Source organism: Bombina bombina, chromosome 2, assembly GCF_027579735.1.
Source record: "Bombina bombina isolate aBomBom1 chromosome 2, aBomBom1.pri, whole genome shotgun sequence".
Taxonomy (NCBI): Eukaryota; Metazoa; Chordata; class Amphibia; order Anura; family Bombinatoridae; genus Bombina; species Bombina bombina.
Window position 1 is genome coordinate 366096634 of NC_069500.1, and position 25452 is coordinate 366122085.

Below are 25452 nucleotides of genomic sequence, written 5' to 3' on the forward strand. Positions count from 1 at the left end.
ACTGCAAGTCTCTCCCTGAAGATTCACATATGCCATAGTGATATTGTCTGTCTGAAAGCGAATGAAAACTTCTCTCTTTAATAGAGGCCAAGTCTAAAGAGCCCTGAAAATAGCACGGAGTTCTAAGATATTGATTGGTAACCTCGCCTCTAGAGGATTCCAAACCCCTTGTGCTGTCAGAGACCCGCAGACAGCTCCCCAACCTGAAATACTTGCATCTGTTGAGACTACAGTCCAGGAAGGACGAACAAAAGAGGCCCCTTGAATAATACGATGATGGTCTAACCACCAAGTCAGAGAGAGTAGAATGCTGGGATTTAAGAATATCAATTGTGATATCTGAGTATAATCCCTGCACCATTGATTCAACATGGAAAGATGCAGAGGTCTCATATGAAAACGAGCAAAGGGGATCGCGTTCGATGCTGCAGTCACGAGACCTAAAACTTCCATGCACATAGCCACTGAAGGGAATGATCGAGACCGAAGGTTTCGATAGGCTGAAACCAATTTCATTCGTCTCTTGTCTGTTAAAGACAGGGTCATGGACACTGAATCTATCTGGAAACCTAAAAAGGTAACCCTTGTCGGAGGAATCAAGAAACTCTTTGGTAAATTGATCCTCAAACCATGTCTTTGAAGGAACAACACTAGTTGATTCGTGTGAGATTCTGCAATATGAACAGATTGAGCCAGTACCAAGATATCGTCCAAATAAGGAAACACTGCAATACCCTGCTGTCCGATTACAGATAGAAGGGCACAGAGAACCTTCGAAAAGATTCTTGGAGCTGTTGATAGGCCAAATGGAAGAGCAACAAATTGGTAATGCTTGTCTAGAAAAGAGAATCTCAGAAACCGATAGTGATCTAGATGAATCGGAATGTGAAGATAAGCGTCCTGTAAGTCTATTGTGGACATGTAATGACCTTGCTGAACAAAAAGGTAGAATAGTCCTTATAGACACCTAAAAGTTGGGACCCTTATAAAATGATTCAAAAACTTCAGATCCAGAAATTGTCTGAATAAATTTTCTTTCTTTGGGACAATGAATAGATTTGAATAAAAACCCAGACCCTGTTCCTGAAGCAGTGTAATCACCCCTGAAAGCTCTAGATCTGAAACACACTTCAGAAAAGCCTGAGCTTTCACAGGATTTGTTGGCACATGAGAGAGAAAGAATCTTCTCACAGGAGATCTTATTCTGAAACCTATTCGATGCCCTTGAGAAACAATGCTCTGAATCCACTGATTCTAAACAGAATCTGCCCAAATGTTCTGAAATAATTTAAATCTGCCCCCACCAGTTGAACTGGATTGAGGGCCGCACCTTCATGCCGTCTTAGGGGCTGGCTTTGGTTTCTTATAAGGCCTGGATTTATTACAACTTGAAGATGGCTTCCAATTGGAGCCAGAGTCCTTAGGGGAAGGAGTGGTTTTCTGTTCTCTATTCTGACGAAGGGAACAAAACCGATTAGAAGCTTTAGATTTACACTTAGACTTTTTATCTTGGGGCAAAAAAACTCCCTTCCCCCCAGTGATAGTGGAAATAATAGAGTCCAACTGAGAACCAAATCAATTATTACCCTGGAAAGAAAGAGATAGTAATCTAGATTTAGATACCATGTCAGCATTCCATGATTTATGCCATAAAGCTCTTCTAGCCAGAATAGCTAAAGACATAGATTTAACATTAATCTTGATAGTATCAAATATAGCATCACAGATAAAATGATTAGCATGTTTAAGCAAACGAACAATGCTAGACAAATCAGGATCTGTTTCCTGATGTGCTAAGCTATCCAACCAAAAAGTTGATGCAGCCGCAACATCAGTCATAGAAATGGCAGGCCTGAGAATATAGCCAGAATGTAAATAAGCTTTCCTTAGATAAGATTCAATCTTCCTATCTAAAGGATCCTTAAAAAAAGTACTATCTTCCATAGGAATAGTAGTACGTTTGGCAAGAGTAGAAATAGCCCCATCAACCTTAGGGACTTTTTCCCAAAACTCCAAATTAGTCACTGGTAAAGGATATAACTTCTTAAACCTAGAAGAAGGATTAAAAGAAGCACCAGGCTTAGACCATTCCTTAGCAATCACATCAAAAACCGCATCTGGGACAGGAAAAACCTCAGGAGTAATCACAGAAGGTTTAAAAACAGAATTTAAATGTTTACTAGTTTTGTTATCAAGAGGATCAGACTCCTCAATACCCAAAGTAACCAATCCATCTTTCAACAAAGACCGAATATATTAAATCTTAAAAAGAAGATTTATCAATTTCAATGTCTGAAGTAGGATCTTTTGAAGCAGAGAGATCCTCTTCAGATGAGGATATTTCAGTATGTTGTCGGTCATCACAAATTTCATCAGTTTTATGAGAAGTTTTAAAAGACCTTTTACGTTTATTAAAAGGTGGAATAGCAGACATAGCCTTCTGTATTGCATCAGTAATATAATTTTTCATGTCCACAGGGATATCATGTACATTAGATGCTGAAAGAACAACAGGCGCTGTAACAGTACTAATAGAAACATTATCGTCATGCAAAAGCTTATCATGACAACTGTTACATAATATAGCCGGAGATATAATCTCAGATTGCTTACAACACTTAGCTTCGGTAGAACTGTGTTCCGACAGCATGGTTCCTACAGTAGCTTCTGAGACAGGATCAGACTGAGACATCTTGCAAAATGTAAAAGAAAAAAATAACATTTAAACAAAATATCCAATTTCCTCATATAGCATTTTCAGGAATAGGAAAAAATGCATATGCTAAATAAGCAAACCGTTATTTCTGGATAGATGGTTTAAATACAATGAACACTACTGTATGAGATATTTAAATAATTGTATTGTTATTTACATATGTATTTTTGTTTTGAAATGTTATATTATTTGACATATGCTAATAAAGGCGTTTTCAACAAAAAAGCACACAACATAGCCCTCTAGAATATAAAGAGAGCAGGGAGCATAAAGGAAGTGGGGTAATATAACCAAAAAGAAATCTGGCGCCATGTATGACGCACAACGCAGTGAAATGTTTTTGGTGCCAAATAACACCTGGAAATTACGCAACTCACGTCATAACAAGCGCAACTTCGCGCCAAACTAATGTCAATAAAGATGCAGGAAATGATGAAACGTGCGACACTATAGACGCAAATTTGTGCCAAAAAATATTCGCACCAAAAATTACGCAATAAATAATAGAATTTTGCGCCCTCGCGAGCCTAGATTTGCTGGCGAAATTTAAGGAAAAAACAAGTCAAATTGGAAAAAAAAGACTAAACCCCAGGTAAATTTAAAAAAAAAAAAAAAAATAACTTCCTAAAACATGATTCTCATACTGAAACTGTTAGACTGCAAAGGGAATTACACATAGACCTGACTCATGGCAAATATAAGTGAATACATATATTTAAAACTTTATATTAATACATAAAGCACAAAACATAGCTGAGTATCTTAAATAATGATACATACTTACCGAAGACACCCATCCACATATAGCAGACAGCCAAACCAGTAATGAAAACTATCAGCAGAGGTACTGGTATAAGAGTATATGGTCGATCTGAAAAGGGAGGTAGGAAATGAATCCCTACGACCGATAACAGAGAACCGTTGAAAAGATTTCCCATGAGTGAAACCATAAAAAATAACAGGCGATACTCTCATTTACTCTCTTCACATTCCTCTGACAAACACTGTACTCTGAGAGGAATTTGGCTTCAGAATGCTTAGAAGCGCTTATTATAGAAGAAAACATAAAAATCAAGCACAAACTTACTTCACCACCTCCCTAGGAGGCAAAATTTGTAAAAACTGAAGTATGTGTGTGGTGGGAGGTGTATTTATAGGCATTTGAGATTTGGGAAACTTTGCCCCCTACTGGTAGGAATGTATATCCCATACTTCACTAGCTCATAAACTCTTGCCATTTACATGAAAGAAATCCATATAAACCACCCCTGCGTAGTTTTGAAATGAAATATTATATATGCGTATATAAAGTAGTAGAAATAATTAGACAACAGTTCTTGTATCTCCACAATGGTTTGTGTAATATGGAAAACCACTGAAAACAAAGAATGTTATTTATTTACTGGCCCATTTACTGAAGCATTTGCATAATGTGTCCCCAAATAGAAATCCTACCTTCTTAAAGGGACATTAAATGCTAAATACAATTCTTGCACCTCCTTCTAATCATGGGTTCTGCCCATTATGGAACCTAGGTTCCACTGCAGGTACAAACAGGTCAACACTAGAATGTAGTGAAAGATAGTTTTCAACATGGTGGCACTTATAACTAGAGGGAGGTGTGGTATAACAATACAATTCTTATAAAATGAACTTAGTGCTTAATGTCCGTTTACATAGACAGATCTAGTAAAGGGAAATTACATTCCTCCACTCTCTCTCTCTCCACCCTTCTCCTATGACTTAATATAGGACAGATTAAAGAACTGATACCAATTTAGTAAACAAGACTTTAAATACATAGGCAATTCCCTTCAATCTAATTTTCCATATTATCAGACAGCTTTTAGGAAATCCCACAAATTCTCTAAAAAGAGGGAGGATGGAAAAACTCAATGTAGCTTATTTGGGGGAGGAAACAATTCTGCAATAAATCAGGGAAGGAAGAGCACAATTGGTAAAAGTCACATTTCCTAACACCCACTATATTTCATAACCAAAGGTGAGTAAGCCCCTAATCAAATGCAATGGGTGGGACACCACTGATGACAAGTCGACAAAATTGAGCCATCATATGCTCATTTGTTAATAAACTACTAAAGCTGATGGGACTGGATCCACAGAAGATCCTCTAGAAATAGATAAGAAGACAAAGAAGTCTATTCCAACTTGCATCATCTCATGAACTCCAACCTAAAACCCATGTTGAAGCATGTCATAACAAGTTTTATATTAATTAATAACAGACTGCAATTTCTCCACTACAGTTACAGGAATTGTCTGCAGGAGACAGCAAAATATTTTAGTTTCAGTAGAATATGTATCTTTGGCTACTCTTTAATTCTCACAAAAGTAATAAAATAACTTCTTGTACAAGAGAGGGAGAAATTATCCGGTCCAAAAAGCTTTGTGCACCTTTAACCCTAAGATAAAGTAACGTGTTTAGCCAGAGTTGCAACACTAGCCTTAGGGACTTGGGGAATGTGGGGGGAATGCAGAAATGACTGGATAACCTGCAAAACTCCAAAGGCAAATCTAATCTGTAGTATAATAGTAAGCAAAAATGGTTTATTCACATATAGGGAGTACGCAAAATTCATATTTATGTGAGAAATTCTACGAAGTTGAGCCCTCTGCTCTCAATTATTTGGATAACAAACTAGTTTTATCAGATGAGTTTGAACTATCTTCTATCCCTATTATTTTCCTTTTTGTAAACATAACATACCTTATTGTTTTTGGCATTATCTTTAATCCATAACTCACCTTAGAGATCCTAATTAGATAGTTGTTCTAGATGCAGAATATCAGGATTATACTATCTGGTACCTCATAGTTCTGCGATCATAAGAGGGTTCTACAGCTGCCCTACTATTTTGCCCCCCCACCCACTACTAATGAGTCTACAGACTACCTATATAATCTCCTCCAGATATCTATTTAAATATTTCAATAACAAAGACATATACAGTTCAGGCTGCAGTATTGTTCAATATTAACCTACATTCGTGAATTAAGCTTTTCACATACTATATCAGATGTTAATTCTATCATTTATGGTCTCCATGAGAGACCATTACAAATGCTAGTCTCCCTCTTGTACCATGAGATTAGGTAGGTCCAAGAGTGTCCTAAGTATTGCGGGGAGTATTCACTATGTTATAAAAACAAAATTTATGCTTACCTCATAAATGTATTTTATCCGGGCATGGAGAGTCCACGACTTCCAATTACTAGTGGGATATTCACCTCCTGGCCAGCAGGAGTAGGCAAAGAACAACCCAGCAGAACTGTTAAGTGTCACTTCCCTTACCCATAACCCCCAGTCATTTGGCCGAAGGGAAATGGAAGAAGAAGATAACACAAAGGTATAGAGGTGCAACTAAAGGGCGGGTCATGGGCAGTGGAATCTGATAAACCAGACCAAAGCTAGTTGAGGCCAAGCTGTCAAAGCATTGAAGATTGCTCTCAACTCTAAGATGTTTATGGGAAGAGAAGACTCCTCTCGAGTCCAAAGACCCTGACCCTTTAAGGAGTCCCAAACTGCTCCCCAGCCTACGAGGCTGGTATCTGTGGCACAATCCCGCAGGAAGGTCTCAGAAAGCATGTACCCCGAGACAGATGGTCCTGAAGGATCCACCACGAGAGAGAGTCCCTTGTTAGGGAATCCAGAGCTATCCTCTGCGAGAGATCCAAGTGGTCTCCATTCCACTGACTGAGCATGAATAGCTGAAGAGGTCTCAGATGGAACAGAGCAAAAAGGAATGATGTCTATGGAAGAAACCATCAGACCAATTACCTCCATGCACTGAGCCACTGATGGATGGGCAGAGGACTGAAGTGAAACGCAAGAAGCTAGAAGTTTGGATTTTCTGACATCCTTCAAAAAATCTTAATTGACAGAGAATCTATAATTGTTCCCAACAAACACACCTTGGTATTCGGTACTAGGGAACGCTTTTCCATATTCACCTTCCACACATGGGAACGTAGAATAGACAACAACATTTCTGTATGAGAGTTTGCTAGCTGAAAAGATGGAGCTTGGACCAAGATGTCGTCCAGGTAAGGCACCACCGCTATTCCCTGAGATCTGATCACCGCTAAAAGGGCTCCTAGAACCTTGGTAAAGATTTGAGGAGCCGTAGTAAAACCAAAAGGAAGGGCAACAAACTGGAAATGTTTGTCCAGAAATGCAAACCTCAGGTATTGGAGATGTTCCCTGTGAGATACCCGTCCTTCAGATCTATGGTTGTCATGAACTGACCCTCTTGGACCAAGGAAAGAATAGAACGGATAGTTTCCATTTTGAAGGACAGAACCCTGAGGAATTTGTTGAGACACTTCAGGTCTAGAATGGGATGAAAAGTTCCCTCTTTTTTGAGAACCACAAAAAGATTTGAATAGAATCCTTGACCCTGCTCCTCTACGGGAACTGGAACAATCACTCCCAGGGAAGATAGGTCCTTTACGCAGTTTAAGAAGGCCTCTCTTTTCACCTGGTTTGCAGATAACGTTGACAGGAGAAACTTGCCCCTGGCAAAATAAAAAGCCTGCCCCCCACTTGATCCAAGACTGGATCGGGGACGGCCCCTTCATGCCGATTTAGAATCAGCGGAAGGCCTCTTGGCTTGCTTCCCCTTGACTGGATCTCCAAGAAGACCTGTTTTTGTTTTTGTTTTGTTTTTTAAAGAGAAGGACTACCCTGCTGACTTCCAACAGCTATATTTCCATTGTTGACACTGCTGATGTCACCAGAGTTATAACAGAAGAGACAAAGGGATCCCAACCTTAACTTGAACCGCTCAGTAATAAGCAGATTGAGCCTTAGTCAGTATAACTGCTCGCCACCCGAATGCGCTTCTTTGCAAACCTAGAATTCGCAGCAGAGAAGGATTAGTGTACAATACTGAAGCGCACAACACCTCCTGCTTAAGGAATCAGTCTTACCAAAACAACAAACCCTTAGGAAAAACAAAAAGGCATAACAGCTAAAAATACATGAGGGTACTACTGAGCAAAGACACACAGAATAAAATATGAAAAACTACGAAAGAGAAAAAACCTTCCCATAAATATACTTCCTTTACAGAAAGGAAGAAAAAACATCAGAACTGATGCAGCTTAGAATAAATTAAATAAATGCCACTAGATGGCAGCAGACACCATGTAATCCCTGAACTATAGCAAATACGGTGAATATAGCTAATATAGTTAGGGACTAAAAACGGTACCATAAATATAAAAATATTTAACCAGATACCATTAAAAAACAGAATAAAGTCTAAAAAAGACCCTAAAACATAAGAGGGTCATAAAAAAAGAAAAAAAACGCACCGTAGTCCAAAATCAGCATAATTCACAGCCCATGGCAGGAATAAGCTAAGACTAACGTGCGAACTGTCCCTGAGCAGAAAATAGTGGCATCAAATAGCAGTCTGAACTAATGGCACACATAAGATCACTGCCAGTCAACTAAACACCATGTCACAGTCAATAAAGCTTAGGGGCAAAAAGCGTAGCTGCAAGGAGTATATTGGCCAAATCGATTGAGCTAATGACTCGCATTGTGATCATCATATACCTTATTTTGGGTCAAATTGATTGAGCTAATGGCGCGCATTGTGATCGACATATACCTTATATTGGACCAAATTTATTGAGCTAATGGCAAGCATTGTGATTGCCGTATACAGCTAAACCCACGGCACAGTCCTCATACAGCCAGCTGTAACCTCTTCCCATCTAGAGTAACTGGAGGAGCGGCCGCTGAAAAGGTGCAATATACAGACAAAAACCTTATGTAGGAGTTCCGTAGCTCTAAAACTCATATTAAACATAACATATTATACATGCTTCTCCTCACTGAGGATGAAATTCAGTAAATGCGGCAGAGCAAGCAGGGGCAGGATAGAGGATTAACCACTAAAATAAAGGCAATATGTGACCTAGAATTGTGCATGTAGAGTCATGTCCTGAACCCTGCCACTACATAAAGCCTGCATTTCTTTAGTCTGTAAAATCGTCTGATCCGGTAATAAAGGCTATGACCCAGAACAGGAACATTTTCCACCCGTGGGACACAAAATACATCAGACCAACTTATAGTAAGAGATGCCCCTAATAGACAAAAATATTCTTCTCTGAGGCTAATAAATAAATAACAGCAGAGATCTAGCCTACTGCGTCATTACAGTAACTGTACGCTAGACTCCAAGAGCAAGGACTCCACACTGCTTTAGCCTGTGAGATATCTTGAACCCAGGATATATATTCTCATCCAGCCCCCTTAGGAAGCATTCATTTGCACTTTCGTCACCAGCCACTGAGTCCCTTAAATAATAGAGAAAGGACTTACCCTCCAGGGCCTCTGCTGTGCAGTAGACACAGCACATCCTAAAAATAAAAGGAGTCCCAAGAAGGAATATCCACAAGGAGATTTAACCCTAAGAGTGCTGGTACTTTCTAACCTGGAAGGGAAGCACTTACCTGTGGATCCTGCTGTCATGCAGAGAATGGCTTCTAAGGTGTGGCAGATTCCTTCACTTCTTCCAGGGACCTGTAGAAAAAGAAAAGACAGAGTAACCAACTCTGGCATTCTATACTAGGGGTAGCATTAATGTTAGAAGTTAAGCAAAGACCACCTCGCCATCTTCTAACTGCTAAAAGCCACCCTTACTCTTACTAAAGAGATTGACATGGAGACAGCGTAGCCCCAATCCTTGCTTGCTTGCAGGGAAAAGTACCCATTAAAGGATAAAATCTTTAGGACACCATCTTCACACATCCTCCCGTGAAGAGGCAAAGAGAATGACTGGGGGTTATGGGTAGGGGAAGTGAATATCCCACTAGTAATTGGAATGAAGTTGTGGACTCTCCATGCTGTCAGGGTATCTGTGAATGTTTATATATATATATATATATATATATATATATATATATATATATATATATGTCTACACCCTTAGATGCCTGGCTGACCACAATTCAATCCTCCCCCACTCAATATGCAAAATTACACTGCATCCAGGTGAGAACAAAGGGAAGACATTTGGTCTAGTTGGTTCAGGCAGTCATTTCAAAGAAAGGCAAATTACTTCAAAAAGATGGTCATCTATATGGTTGTGTATTGCAAATCTTAGATCAAACACAAGAAGCATATGCCAACAGACATAATGTCTATGGAAATCCCTTTGAAACTCACTAAAGAAAGGAATATGGCGATTAGCACAGACCTGTTAATTGCCCCTGAACCAACTAAATACACATAGGACATCTGAACTCGAATTACCTACAGACATGGGAAATTAGATCTCAGATATAGAAATTATGCCTAATCTTCATGTAGTTCAAGATACTCAAATGAATATATATATATATATATATATATATATATATATTCATTCAGACAACATATTAAATATGAACACATGAATCTGGGAGATTGTCTATGCCTAAGAAGGGTAGTATTGGAAGCTGAAAACCTAAGAATCCAGATTTCAGACTTCCTGTGGGAGGAGTGTGTTACAGACGTGCACGCTAGAGCTCTGTGAGGGAGAGCTGAACTACAAACATACCCCGCCATAATAGCTCCTATTGCCTGGGGTGAGAGCCCTGCCTGGGGAGAGTAAGGCAACCAGTGACGGAAGTCCCCTTAAACTTATACCCGGCCGATTGGTACCGGTTACAGGCACACACACAGCACTAACGATAAACAGACACGCTGGAGGGAGGCTGCGGTCTGACTACAAACTATCTCTAAGAATACCGTGAGAGCATCCGTCGACTACACCGTGAGTGGAACACAGCTCCGGACACAGGCTGCGTGAGGCAGCTACCTGCTCGATCCGCCCGGAAACAGATGGGAGGTGTCTCGCCTGGAGCCGTGTAAGCGGAGGGGCAGAGGAGAAGAAGAACGGGTGCAAAGAAGCAGGACGTCAGACGAACAGCACGGATAGCGCAAGTATTGCCTTCTGTATGAGACTTGTTATAATGCATGTGTTGGTGTGCCTGTCAAAAAGGAACTGTTGCCTGGGTTAATTGCTGACCCAAAAGAGGTTTAAAGACTGACGGGCCTGAAAGGCTGCTTAGGAGTGCAAGTGCCCATTAATAGCGGGGCGCCAGGAGAGCAAATAGCATAACTGCCAAAACAAGGAATAAAGTCCCGGGGAGGAACCAGAGCATTGGCCACGGAGCAGGGCATGTAAAATATACGACCCTAAGCAAAGAGCTGGCCAGGGTGCAGCTAACTGCCAGTAGAACTGAGTGAACGGTATAGAAGCCCAGGGGGGCAATTAACACAGTCTGCTTTTTTCCTACGATAAACTGGTCAGAATATCGCAAGTGAAATGGTGGGAGGTTGCAGATACAGTCTGCTGGTTGTGATAGGTGCAAGCTGAGCTACAGGGGCTTTCACCAAAGCCAAGAATTTTGTGAGCCTTCACGGGGCCATTAGGCACATCCCCCCTGAGGAAGTTTTTGATACAACAAAGGTGTTCGATGTGACTGTAGCAAATTTTGTAACTGTTCATACAGCATCAGAACATTTTGCTGATAGTTTGTGCCTTATAGAGAAAGGGGCTTGGGAGAGAGGGGACCAGCCGGTGGTTTGGCGCACAGTTGGACAGAATCTTTCCTTTTTTGGGCAAAGTTGTCTGCACATAAATGAAGCCCTGGAAAGCTAAAGAAGGGATAATCGTGTTTTGAATACTGTCAAGCATCCCCTACCTGCTATAATCTTCTGGGGACTATAGTGATACCCAGAATCTAAAGCAACAGCTGCAGACGTTTCCTGGAACGGCAGTTCATAGCAGGGACAAGTGTTGTAATATACATTAATTAGTGCATTTCTGTATTGTTACCTTTTTTCATTGCTGCATCTTATATAATATCTCATCTCAGGCTGAATTATATTGAAATTAGCTTGTCTTGATTACATTTTAATCTTAAGTGTTTATGGTAGGGGTGAAGACATCTGATTATTCTGGGCAAGCTGACAGAGCCCCCTGTTTAAAAATTATATTGCAAACAAGTAGTGTTGCGTATTATTGGAAGGGTACTGTGGTAAAATAACAGGCAAAGTGTCAATGTGGAGAGAGTCTATTTTAGGCTAGTTGGATAGAGGTGGGGCAGTTAGGGAGACCGTTAGTTAGAAGTTTCTGGAAATATCCCATATTCACATTACACTAATTAATTGCACCTAGTGGTCCTACTAGGACCCTTTAGGGGGAGTTTCCCTATTGCACTTTTTTTGAGCAGCATTAGCTGCAGTTGTACACTTAATCACAGTCAGTTAAAAGGTTTATTAAGACCACTTTGGTCTAGTAGAGAGTGTTGTTTATCTCTGTGTTTCTTTCTCTAATTGTTATTTCTTTCTAGAAGCACTACACTAACTCACACTCTATGGAAAAGTATATACCTAACCTTAAAGTTAAGTCCCCCGCGATGCCCCCTAAGAGAGATAAAAAGTCCAAATTGTCACAGGAGACAAGTTTAGAGGACAGTACGGATCCTCAGCCATTAAGTACAGAGAAACAGCTGACACTTAACCAACTAGCAGAAATGATTCTACCCCAATTTGAGTCAGTCAGTCAAAGAGATAGCCACTTTATCCACAGAGATTAGATCCTTCTCAAACAGGATATTGGAGGTAGAAGAGAGAGTATCAGTAGTTGAGGATAGACTAAATGTACAAGCGATAAATTGGACTAACTATGAAAATAAAATAAAAATGATGCAATCTAAAATTGAGGATCTGGAAGACAGATCGCGCAGAAATAATATCCGCATTGTCGGACTGCCAGAGTTGAGCGAGTATGAAGATTTGGTACTATTCGCCTCAACTACTTTACCACAATTGTTAGGGATGCAGTTAACAGAAAAAATTCAAGTAGAAAGAGCACATAGAACAGGATCAGTTAGGGGGTCCCAAGAAGGTACCTCGCGCCCAAGGATGGTGGTCATCAAGTATTTAAACTTTCAACATAAGGTACAGATAACGAGACATTACAGGGAAATTCAGGGGTTTAAGATAGGCACGAAATCTGTCTTTCTGTTTCAGGATTTCTCAAAGGAGACTTCCTCAAAGAGTAAGGCAATGGCACCCTACTGCACAAGTCTAATTAAGGCGGGAATTCAGGCAAACATGAGGTATCCAGCCAAAATTGTAATTTTTAATTCAGAAGGGAATGCAACTGTATTAAACACAGCAATAGAAGCCAAAAAAAATATTGTAAAGAATCCAGATTTCAGCATGTCTTAACCTATGTATTTTTTAAAGCATAGAATGTTTTAAGGATTTAAAATGGCCAAGTTTAATAACCTATTTCTTTATATTTTTCAGGCATCAAATAAGTACATATATAATTGGTATTTTAAATAATATCCTATGTTTTATATACTCAAAAAGAAATATACAGATATGAAATAGTAATCTGTATGGGATAGTAATCCAATGTAGATATAATTATATGAAAATTACATCTGTTTGCTAATCTCAAGGTATGTATGTCATATTAAGATAATAACTGAGAAAGTAATTGAATCCATGATGAACGTATTACAATCTTTTTAAATCGTTCATAGAAAATATGATTTTTAGACGCATTTTAATATATGATAAGTGGAATATCTTCACGTTTAAAATGATCAGAGGAAGTGACACTGTGCGGACCATATATGAAACATATGATTTATTAATACAAGAGATTATAATATGTTGGAAATAATCACTTTATAAGGATGTATTAAATTGTTAGAAATATTGAAGATGAGATCTGCATTTGCGGTTGTTTTCCCCCTAGGGGATTAAAACTGGTATGACAGCCAAATGAATTGTCTATTGAAACACATGCAAATCCAAATAGCCAATCAAATGTTTCAACTCGAAGGGCCAATCCGAAATCTTGTGGGAATGATTAAAGAAACAGGGGAAGAATTCTTTATGCTTGGAATAAAGGTCCAGAGAGCTCACTGCAAAAGGACACAGACTAAAAGAAGCATTAACTTTTGGAGAGAAAATACATAGGCTTTGGTGCCCAGTATATTCTTTGCCATCTTGGGGACACTTTCTTGAACAAAGAAATATTAATACCTGTGCACATTGTGAGTAAACCCTCCATAGATGACTCACAAGAAACTCTGGAAGCTGAAAAATTGATTTGCTTATTTGGTGATGTACGACTGTTCCATGTTTTTAATATTTAAATCAAAAGGTACTGTATTTGGCAACTATAACTAAATTGCAGTTAGTAATTTTAAAAGGGTACTTTGTATTTTAGCTTGCATTCATAGTCCTGTATAGTTTTAAGCTTGTCTTTTGTATGCTAAGTAATTTTATATATTTGAATTTGTCTTAATTGTAGATAATTAATAATTTATTTCAGCTTTGATAAACTGACTGTTGACATTAATAACATATATAATTTCTGATGTTTTAAATTAGAGTTATATAGGATCATTTGTGGGCTAAATAGCTTAAGTATATTTGTCTGGAAGTTAACAAACCATACCTTGGCATCTCATTGTGATGTTTAAATCCAACTCTGATTTGGGAGATTATTGTGAATAAGGTAATTTTTATGATCTTTGTATAGCATATTATAACAGCATAAACGTGTATAGTTTGATTCATAGCCTGGTTCCTATAAATATAATTCAATGTGTCTATAAATTTTAACCAATATAAAGAATTTTGGAATTTACATTAAATTTAATTGTTTTGTATATGAATTTTATTGGGGGTTGTTTTAAAGAATAATTATTAAATATATTGTATAATATCCCCCGGCCATATACTGACAATGCTATAGGAAAGAAATTAGGTTTTATTTCTATATATCTAACTTTATTATTGACGCATATGACAGTTACGGTTTATAATGTTATTCACTTTTGTGTATTTTACTTTCAGGCTATTTTTCTTAAATTATTCATCTTGCTGTGCTATTGTATCTATTATTATCACCTACACAACTCAAATGTAGAATATGGTATTACAGCTTATGTCATTAGACCACTCCTTTCTCAGACAAGGTGCTGTGTTCTATTTAATACAACCCCTACTCTTTATCCTAATGAGCAGGAATTGACATGTATACCTGCATCTACTGATGTCTGTTTTCTGCTCAGTGGTGCTGAGGGCTTTACATAAAGACTTGGAGGGCTAGATGTGGCCTAGCACAGCAGTTTAGGCAGCTCTGCTCTAAATCTTAACCATGTCATTTCCTAAACCAAATACTCACAATCTTTTCTTTGTTGACTTTTCTTTGCTGGTTTCCTCTGTTCTTGGAGAGCTGGTGATTATGGATTCATTTTCTAATGTTACAATGTGGTCCTCATTTGGGGGAACCATACCACTGCAAAAATGGAGATAGTTAGTATTTTTGTCCCTATGGCTTTATCATCTCATTACAGCTATTAAAACAAACTGTATATTCAAAAATGCATGTTCATCAAACTATACAATAAAAACAAAACCAGCAATATGATCTATTCCAGTTGAGTAGAAGAGTATGAGTTTTTGTCAAGTTTTTATGTTAATGTAGGCACCTCATCAACAGTATGCCATTTCAAACGAAAACCCTTTTACAGCTGCTTTATATTAAAAACTTACATGAAGAGTCATATTTTCAGCAAACAGAAAATCAGCAAAAATTATTTGTAAGGTACTTGGTGACCTATGTATAAAAAAAATCACCATAGCAGAAATGTACACAAGTAAAACATACTGTCATCCTTTAGGATTCCCATATCATGGGTAAAGCAATCTCTCTAAATCTGTGTTTGTCGCACTGACAAGGAGTCATGTGATATGACCAGGCATGCGGATGTGATTTTTGTTTTGTGTTTTATAGATAAGCTTCTTGTTAGGTGAGACTGAAAATAAGCAACAAGGAACACACTGCAAAAGAAAATAAATGTAGAAAGCTCAGGAAACACATGTAAAGTTAAAGAGACAGTTTACCCACATTTTTCTCCCCTTTAATTTGTTACCAATTATCCATTTTACCTGCTGCAGTGCATTAAATTGTTTACAAATAGCTCCTTTGTCTTTATAATCAGCATTTGAAATAGCTGTTTTTGCCCATGGTATCCCTACCTATATGGAAAGTTTATATACTTAAAGTATAGGCTATTGACAGACTATGTAAACAGCAGAAGAAACTACACTCCCAGTGGGGAGTGGAAGAGAAGTTAAGTTCTAAAATGTTCATTTTTAATTATTCTTCCTAAGTATTATACAGAGATAAGAAAGGGAAGCATTTGAATAAGATAAGGATGTCTGAAAGCCTCACCTATTTTGATGGGTTGTGGTTTCAATGAGCAAATCCAGCTATTTAATTTACAAAAAAAGAAACCTAAGGAGCAATCTCTCATACATTTTGTACTCTGCAGCTGGTATAACAAGTCATAAGGAACATATTAAGGGGAAACCAATTTTACAGTAAACTGTCCTTTTAAGCTTAATAATCCTGTTGTGCTTGCTTTAGATATATACACATTGCTGGCAGAGCTTCCATCTTACTTTACAAAAGCATAAGCCTGTTCCTACCAATGCTCCTAGGTTGCAGAGCAATAGTATTTAATAACTATTTAAGCCTGTGATAACTTTCCTTTCCAAACTTTACACTTTATGCTTTCTCTTCCCAGACATACTGGTATCACCAATTTTTAATTCACACAGCAAACCCAAGTTTACAAAATTTAACATATTAATACAAGACATGCAAAGCCATGTAAATAAATTGACATACATTGTGAATACACTGACACTTTGTTTGCTGCAACAGTTTGTTCAATGGCCGTCTCCCACCATTTAACTGGAGGTGCCAACCTGAATTTATTACTGGAACAGACAAGGCTTTCCCCAATCATTTCATTAACAGTATTTGTATAACAATGTCTTATCACCGCTGCTGATGCCAATTAGGATCATAAATAAAGGAGTTATACAATGATCAAACAATGGCTTGGTAAAATGTAGCAGAGTTAGGCCTATGAAGTATGAAATTACAAGAAAAAGGGGGTACAATATAGTGCACAATTTTTTTAATAAGCTCTTTATTTCAAAAAGAACTGCCACGTATTTTCAAGCAGGTTTGCTTAAATTCACAAATGCTAGGATTGACTATTAATACAAATAAAGGAGACTTTCATTCATGAAATCTAAAATACTTCATGCAGAAAGCTCCTTTATTTGTTTCAAGCGATCGCCAATCTGAGCTGCTAAGGCAGCCCACTGCAGATCACAGTTTTGTGAGAGGTGACGTTTTCACCTCTTAGCCAATAGCCGTGTGGTAAATCCAGCTTGGTGCCCTTGGGAGCCGGATTAACCGATGGCAATTTGCTCAGAGTGGCGATCGCTTGAAACAAATGTTATACTTCATGAATGTAAGTCCCCTTTATTTGTTTCAATAGTCAACCCTAGCATTTGTGAAACGCTAGGATTGACTTTCACTTTAATGTGAATACTGCCTCCTGATTTTGAGGCGAATAGTTAGGTTTGCTTGATTTTGATTAGGAACCGGAGCACAAAAATATCAGCTACAAGGTGTCTCAAAGGTCAGGTAAGAACATCTTGGCCTGTGTACTTAATACTGGATATAAAGACATCTAAATAAGTCATAATCATGTAAAATTAATCAATAACAAGGATGAATTTTTTTTTATAATGCTTCTATGAACATAGTATATGACTGAATATAGCCCTTGTATGTGAACTGTAAACAAATTTACTGAAATTACTTTTTATAGCAATGTAGCTCATCTTGGGCAACCAGAAGCTGAACCTTCAGTTTGTTTCGTTCCTGTAAAACATCTCTCAACTCCTGAAGTGTAAAACGAGGCCGGTTTGGATCCGTCAGATCTATAACCATTTTGTCTTTTCCAACACCCATCTGAAAAGATAAATAAAATATAGAAAAACATTAATAAAACCAAATTCAGGATATTTAGATTAAATAAAAAAAAATATATATAACTTCAATGTCCCATTAAGCATTTACTTTGGTCATTACAGTAAACTATATGGAACTATAAGTACATAACATAGGCAAGTGACTGTGGTATTTTATGTTTAATGCACAAGAGATCATATTCTTTTGACTTTCTGAGGACATTGCAAGAATTTGTGGGCTATGTTCTAATCTCTGCAGTGCCAAGCATAGAATAGTGATAAATGATTCTCTTGAAAGAGTTTCATGTTCATTCCAGGATTTATGTCTATGTCACAAAGGTAAGTACATAATTATATTGCAAGTTAACCTATATAATAGATGTATTGGGTTTTTATGTTGATTTTGATCTAGGAAGTGCTTGATCTGTTCCAAAGAACTAGCATGGCATTTCTAAAAGCTATTTTTTATCTGTGCAGTATGTATAGGGAGTTCTGGTATTGAAAGGGACAGTAAAATCAAGGTCATGCTTTAGATACTGCATAAAATTTAAAAAAAAAAACTCTCCAAAACAATTGCAACAATGTAGAACAAAGCTACAAACACTTTTGCAAACACTGCAGCGATTGAGCAATGTTTCTCAACCTTTTGGTAGCAAGTACCATTGCAGACATACATTATTTTTTCCTACCTACCCTCAACTGCAGCATAATAATATCCTATGACCAAAAATAAGAGGCAATAAGTCATATTGCAGAATTTGACATAAAAATCTGAGAAATTATATAGGATATATGTATCTATTTTCTAGCTAGATTCTAAGGATTTCCGAACCTGAAAACAGTTGAGTCAGTCATAAGGAGCAGTTGAGCAGGGTGCTTGAGGGTGTCTTTGTTGCAGCGTGAAACGCGTAATATTTTGTTGCATCCTTGTGCATGTTTTAATGTTTTAACTTTTTTTTTAAATAAAGTGCCATTTTATTGTATTACTATTGCGACTTTTTTCCTTGTTTGTCATGGAGAAAAACTGATTTCTCTAACATTATAATGCCTAACATTTACACAGCTACATCAGGGCAATTCAAAAATGAAATGGCAACACACTGAAAACCCCTTGCTAATGTTTCAAGATCTACCCCCAGCTTAATGTTTCAAGTTAACACTCCCAAGCTTACCTGGGTTTATTCTTCAACAAATTATACCACAATAACAAATCAAATATGATAATATAATTAAATATATTACTTTTGAATTTATTGTCTCTTTCAAAAAGTTTTGTTAGAAAGGCTATGGTTGTCATGGTATGTTGACTCCAATATAAGTTGGAATGAAAACCACAAGATTTATGGACACATTCACTAACAAATGGTATTGTAAGTCACACTGGCAACAACATTTAAAACAGTTTTGTCAGCAGTTCCATATAAAACACATTTTTTTTAAGTAAGGTTCTACTTAAAAGGACACTTAAATTACCATTCTGTCATGGTTATAACAGGAGTAACAGGACCCCCTTATTTCTATATCTTTCCAGACCCCGCCAGCTAAAGTTCTCTCCAATCCTGTTATTTAATATTACAATATTATGATTACTATTATCATTTATTTGTACAAACACAGACAAACTTTGTATATGCCCAAAACTGCTTTCAGCAAATACGGCAGGTAAATAGCATTTATCTATAACTTGCATAGTACCTCTTTATAGGGTTAAGACATAGTTATAGCCTTTCTGAAGTGTGTGAGAGTCTTGATAGCCTCAATATGAACAAGATCTGCTGAAATATTGTTTTTAAATTGAGTAAATCTTAAAGGGATAGTAAAGTCAAAACTAAAAGCTTGCGATTCAGATAGAGCATGCAATTTTAAACATCTTTCCAATTTACTTGTATTATTTAGTTTCCTTCATTCTTTTGGTATCCTTTGTTTAAAATCATACCTAGGTAGGCTCGGGAGTAGAGATGCACTATACTGGAAGCTAGCTGCTGATTGGTGGCTGCACATATATGCCACTTGTTATTAGTTCACCCAATGTTTTCTGCTAGCCCGAAGTAGTTGGTTGCTGCCCCTTCAACACAGGATACCAAATTTGAAGCACATTTTATAATATAAGTAAATTAAATATTGTATGCTCTATCTGAATCCTGAAATAAAAATGTTTGGTTTCATGTCCCTTTACGTGATGTAATATTGTACGTTTCATCAAATTTGAGACTGCTCTGGTACCATGCTAGTAAGCACACCTAGTAACGACATTATTACCAATACGCTATAAATTATTTAAGTCTGAGGCCAAGAGTAAATTTATTGTCCAACAACACAGGAGTCATACAAAAAGGAATGGACATCAGTCTGTATTTTAATGTAATTGGCCTATAGTTAATGAGATTATAATAATTAGCATTTTATAAATAAATATTTCATTCCTATATTTAACCTACTGCATGGACATAAATGTTGTCCCATAACATAGCACCACTGATCTTTGAAACACTAAATTCCCACAATACCTGGGGTCCATCTTGAACGAGTTTCTCCACTTCAGCTTTCAGGTTGTCCCTTTCCATTCTCAGTTCTTCAGTCACCAAACTGGACTGGTTTACCAGGGTTTCCAGCATCTCTAGAACACGGACAATCTTAAACTGCAGCTCAGACACTGTATTTGATACCCCCCGTGTTTCTCTGCTGATTTTCATAAGGTCCTGGCCTACTATGTGGGAGATGTCATACACATCCTCCACAGTCAATTGGAAGGGGTCCTTTTCCAAAGCCATTTCAGGCCCCATCTCCTCTATTTCGGTCTCCATGCCACCCTGTAGACAAGTAGACAATGATTCCCTGTAGAGATTTCTGAACCTTACAACAAAGTGGAGGGGGGGAACAATCAAACACACATTTTCAAAAGCAAACAAACAAAATGTTGAAAAAAAAAAAAGTTCAAATAAAATTCAAATATAATAAAAGAAGACAGAAGTCTCAAAGTTAGATCAAATGTACAGAAAAAGTGTTTTTTTTTTTTTATTTAAAAACATTATGACTAGAAGTCACAAGTCTATATGACAGATGAGGCACAAGGACTACTTGAGATATTAAGTTGTAGGTAAATCCTAGCGTTTTTAAAATTATAGGATTTACCAGCGCAACAAATAAAGGTCATGAAGTATAAAATACTTTATGCTGAAAGTCCCTGTATTTGTCTGCAGCGTATGCCACGCTGAGTGCCTCAGGCCGCCCATGGCAGAACGCTATTTTTCCAGTGAAGTGATCTTAGCCAATAGCATGCTAGCTATCAGGCATAATGCCAGCTGGTCCGCACGGCTATTGGCTAAGAGGTGTTCTTCTGTGGGCGGCCTGAGGCACTCTGCGCGGCATACGTTACAGACAAGTAAAGGAACTTTTAGCATTAAGTATTTTATACTTCATGACTAAGTTTGTTGCACTGGTAAATCCTAGTGTTTCAAAAACACTAGGGTTTACCACCACTTTAAGTAATAACATTAAAGAGATATAATAAACTTTGGAGGGAAAAAATCATAGAAATAAAAGAGCAGTATTTAAACATGTTAAAATATTTTCAAAAATGATTTACAAAAAAGAAAATATTTGAAAGTCTCTTTAAAAGGACAACAGATAAGAACAGCAGAAAAGTAACATTCTATCATTTAAATGTAAAAAACAAATAATATTGAATGTTTTTTACAACGTTTTACAAAACATTGGACTAATCAGTATAATGTTTTCACTAAACTGATACAAGTTGTTCACTTTATTATCAAACACACACTTTCTATTATGTTTTAAAGGGATATGAAACACACATTTTTACTTTCACAACTCAGAGCACGCAATCTTAAGCAACTTTCTAATTTACTCCTATTATCAATTTTTCATCGTTCTCTATGTATCTTTATTTGAAAAGCAGCAATGTAAGCTTAGGACTCAGGCCAATTTTTATTCAGCACCTGTGTAGCACTTGCTGATTGGTAGCTACATTGGTGTGCATAATGCCTTCTATATTGATCTATATTTATTATTATACTTTATTTATATAGCACCAACATATTCCACAGCACAGTACAATTTGTTTTAAAATAAAACAATGATACAAAACTTGAAAGAGACAAGACAAAATTTGAGAAATACATACAGGAGGAGTTGAGGGCCCTAAAATCTAGATGGGTAGGAAGGTGAGAAACAGGAGGTGTGGACTGCAAGGGTGAGAATGATGTTAATACAGAGTTAGATAAGGGCAATTATTACGCAAGTGGATTTAATTTGTTACTGAGTTGGGTAGTAGGCTTCCCTAAACAAAAATGTCTTTAGGAAATGTTTAAAACATAGCAGATTAGGGGAAAGTCTGACAGCGCGAGGCAGAGTTTTCCAGATGGTTAGTCCCGCACAAAAGAAGTCCTGCAGTTTAGCATGGGAAGAGGTGATAATCGAAGATGCAAGGAGCAGATTATTGTTGTATCTCAGTGGGGGGACTGGATTGTATTTGTTGATTAGTGAGGGCAGGTACTGGGGAACAGTGTTGGTGAGGGCTTTGTAGGTCGGGGTGAGAATTTTGAATTTACTTCTGCTGTAAATGGGGAGCCAGTGAAGGGACTCGCAGAGAGATATAGAAGATACAGAGCCACGGGAAAGGTGGATTAGCCTGGCAGAGTCAATTAAGATAGATTGAAGGGGAAACAGGCAGAAGAGAGGAAGGCCAGTAAGTAGGTTATTGCAGTAGTCAAGTCGGGAAATTACAAGGGAGTGAATTGCTATGTGGGGGTTTTGCTCAGAAACGGCAGAATTATGGAAATATTGCGTGGGCGGTTGCAACAAGATGAAGATTGCAATTGGATGTGGGGGATGAAGGATAGGTTGGAGTCAAGTGTAACTCCGAAAAAGCGGACTTGAGGTGATGGAGAGATGGTGATGCTGTCTACGTTGATAGAGAAGGACATGTTAATCTTTAGGTGATGAGAGGCCATCCAGGAAGAAATGTTAGAAAAGCAGTCACTGACGTTAGAAAGGAGGGAGAGAGAGCAGGGGTAAAGAGGTAGATCTGAGTGTCATCAGAATAGAGGCGATATATGAAACCATAGCTGTTGATAAGTTTACCCAGTGAATTAGTATTAACCTCTTAATGACCACAGCACTTTTCCATTTTCTGTCCGTTTGGAACCAAGGCTATTATATTTTTGCGGTGTTTGTGTTTAGCTGTAATTTTCCTCTTACTAATTTACTGTACCCACACATATTATATACAGTTTCTCTCGCCATTAAATTGACTTTCTAAAGATACCATCATTTTCATCATATCTTTTAATTTACTATAAAAAAAATGATAAAATATGATGAAAAAATGGAAAAAACACACTTTTTCTAACTTTGACCCCCAAAATCTGTTACACATCTACAACCACCAAAAAACACCCATGCTAAATAGTTTCCAAATTTTGTCCCGAGTTTAGAAATACCCAATGTTTACATGTTCTTCGCAAGTTATAGGGCAATAAATACAAGTAGCACTTTGCTATTTCCAAACCACTTTTTTTCAAAATTTGCGCTAGTTACATTGGAACACTGATATCTTTCAGGAATCCCTGAATATCCCTTGCCATGTATATATTTTTTTTAGAAGACATCCCAAAGTATTGATCTAGGCCCATTTTGGTATATTTCATGCCACCATTTCACCGCCAAATGCGATCAAATAAAAAAAAATTGTTCACTTTTTCACAAATGTTTTCACAAACTTTAGGTTTCTCACTGAATATTATTTACAAACAACTTGTGTAATTATGGCACAAATGGTTGTAAATGCTTCTCTGGGATCCCCTTTGTTCATAAATAGCAGACATATATGGCTTTGGCGTTGCTTTTTGGTAATTAGAAGGCCGCTAAATGCCACTGCGCACCACATGTGTATTATGCCCAGCAGTGAAGGGGTTAAGGAGCTTGTAGGGTTAATTTTAGCGTTAGTGTAGTAGACAACCCAAAGTATTGATCTAGGCCCATTTTGGTATATTTTATGCCACCATTTCACTGCGAAATGCGATCAAATAAAAAAAATGGTTTGCTTTTTCACAAACTTTAGGTTTCTCACTGAATTTATTTACAAACAGCTTGTGCAATAATGGCACAAATGGTTGTAAATGCTTCTTTGGGATCCCCTTTGTTGAGAAATAGCAGACATATATGGCTTTGGCGTCGCTTTTTGGTAATTAGAAGGCCGCTAAATTCCGCTGCGAATCACACGTGTATTATGGCTAGCAGTGAAGGGGTTAATTAGGTAGCTTGTAGGGAGCTTGCAGGGTTAATTTTAGCTTTATTGTAGAAATAAGCCTCCCACCTGACACATTACACCCCCTGATCCCTCCCAAACAGCTCTCTTCCCTCCCCCACCCAACAATTGTCCCCGCCATGTTAAGTACTGGCAGAAAGTCTGCCAGTACTAAAATAAAAGCTATCTTTGATTTATTTTTAAATTAAGCATATTTATATATGCTGCTCTGTAGGATCCCCCTTAGCCCTCAACCTCCCTGATCCCCCCCCCCCAAACAGCTCTCTAACCCTCCCCCTCTAACTTATTGGTAGCCATCTTGAGTACTGGCAGCTGTCTGCCAGTACCCAGTTTACAATAAAATATTATTTTTTTTCCTATTTTTTCTGTAGTGTAGCTTGCCCCCCTAACAAACAACCTCCCACATCCCTTTGATCATTTTTATTGTATTTTTATATCCCCCTCTCTGCCACTTTTTTGTTCAATATTTTTCTGCAGTGTACGGTTCCCACCCGCTCCCTACCCATGCACGCGCCCGCCCCCACGTCCGTGCGTGCCCCCGGCGATCCCGACCACGATTCCGCCCCCCTCCACATAACACGGCCCATCGATGGCTGCCCACCCGCCTCCCAGACTGGCTCCCACCCACCAACGATACCGGCCATCAATGTCCGGTGCAGAGAGGGCCACAGAGTGGCTCTCTCTGCATCGAATGGCCAAGGAGGGTTATTGCAGGATGCCTCGATATCGAGGCATCACTGCAATAACCGGAAAGCGATCAGGATCACTTCCACCACTTTCCAAGACCAAGGACGTACGCCATACGTCCTCAGGCATTAACTGTCTTTTTTTTTTTTGAGGATGTATTTTTTACATTGATTTAGACTTTTAAATGGTTAGCTATATTGGTTAAATGCAACTAGATATACCCCATATTCAAAATTAAACTCTCATGATTCAAAGTGGGCATGTAATTTTAAACAACTTTGCAATTTACTTTTATCATTAAATTTGCTTTGTTCTATCTCTTGGTATTCTTAGATGAAAGCTAAACCTAGGTAGACTCATATGCTAATTTTTAAGCCCTTCAAGCAGCCTCTTATCTTAATTCATTTGATAGTTTTTCACAGCTAGAGAGCATTAGTTCACGTGCGCCATATAGATAACATTGTGCTCACGCCCGTGGAGTTACTTTTGAGAAGGCACTGATTGGCTAAAATGCAAGTCTGTCAAAAGAACTGAAATAATGGGGCATTCTGCAGAGGCTTATATACAAGGCAATCACAGAGGTAAAAACAGAACTTATGTAAGAACTTACCTGATAAATTCATTTATTTCATGGTGGCGAGAGTCCACGATTTGTTACATATGGGATACACATTCCTACCAGGAGGAGGCAAAGTTCTTCAAACCTCAAAAGCCTATAAATACCACACCCACCTTACTCATATCTCAGTTTAACGTATAGCCAAGAAGTGAGGTGTAAAAAAGAAGTAAGAAAAAGCCATAAAAAAAAAAAAAAAAAAAAAAAAAGAGAGAACAGGAAAAAAAAAAAATATGTGCTCTGTTAAA

At 37.8% G+C, this 25452-nt stretch overlaps 1 protein-coding gene across 6 annotated transcripts in view; it reads right to left on the minus strand.

Moving 5' to 3' along the window:
• RILPL2 (Rab interacting lysosomal protein like 2) overlaps positions 1-25452 on the minus strand; it is a 51374-nt gene that overhangs the window by 14742 nt on the left and 11180 nt on the right. For 4 of the 6 annotated variants that reach the window (XM_053701804.1, XM_053701805.1, XM_053701806.1 and 1 more), the window contains 3 exons: positions 20120-20422; positions 17462-17613; positions 14959-15072 (listed from right to left, as the gene is read on the minus strand). In XM_053701804.1, the coding sequence (XP_053557779.1) occupies positions 14959-15072; positions 17462-17613; positions 20120-20416 (563 nt within the window). In that variant the 5' untranslated portion in view covers positions 20417-20422. Of the gene's footprint in view, positions 1-14958; positions 15073-17461; positions 17614-20119; positions 20466-25452 lie in introns of all 6 variants that reach the window. The other 2 variants (XM_053701803.1, XM_053701802.1) reach the window with 1 other exon arrangement.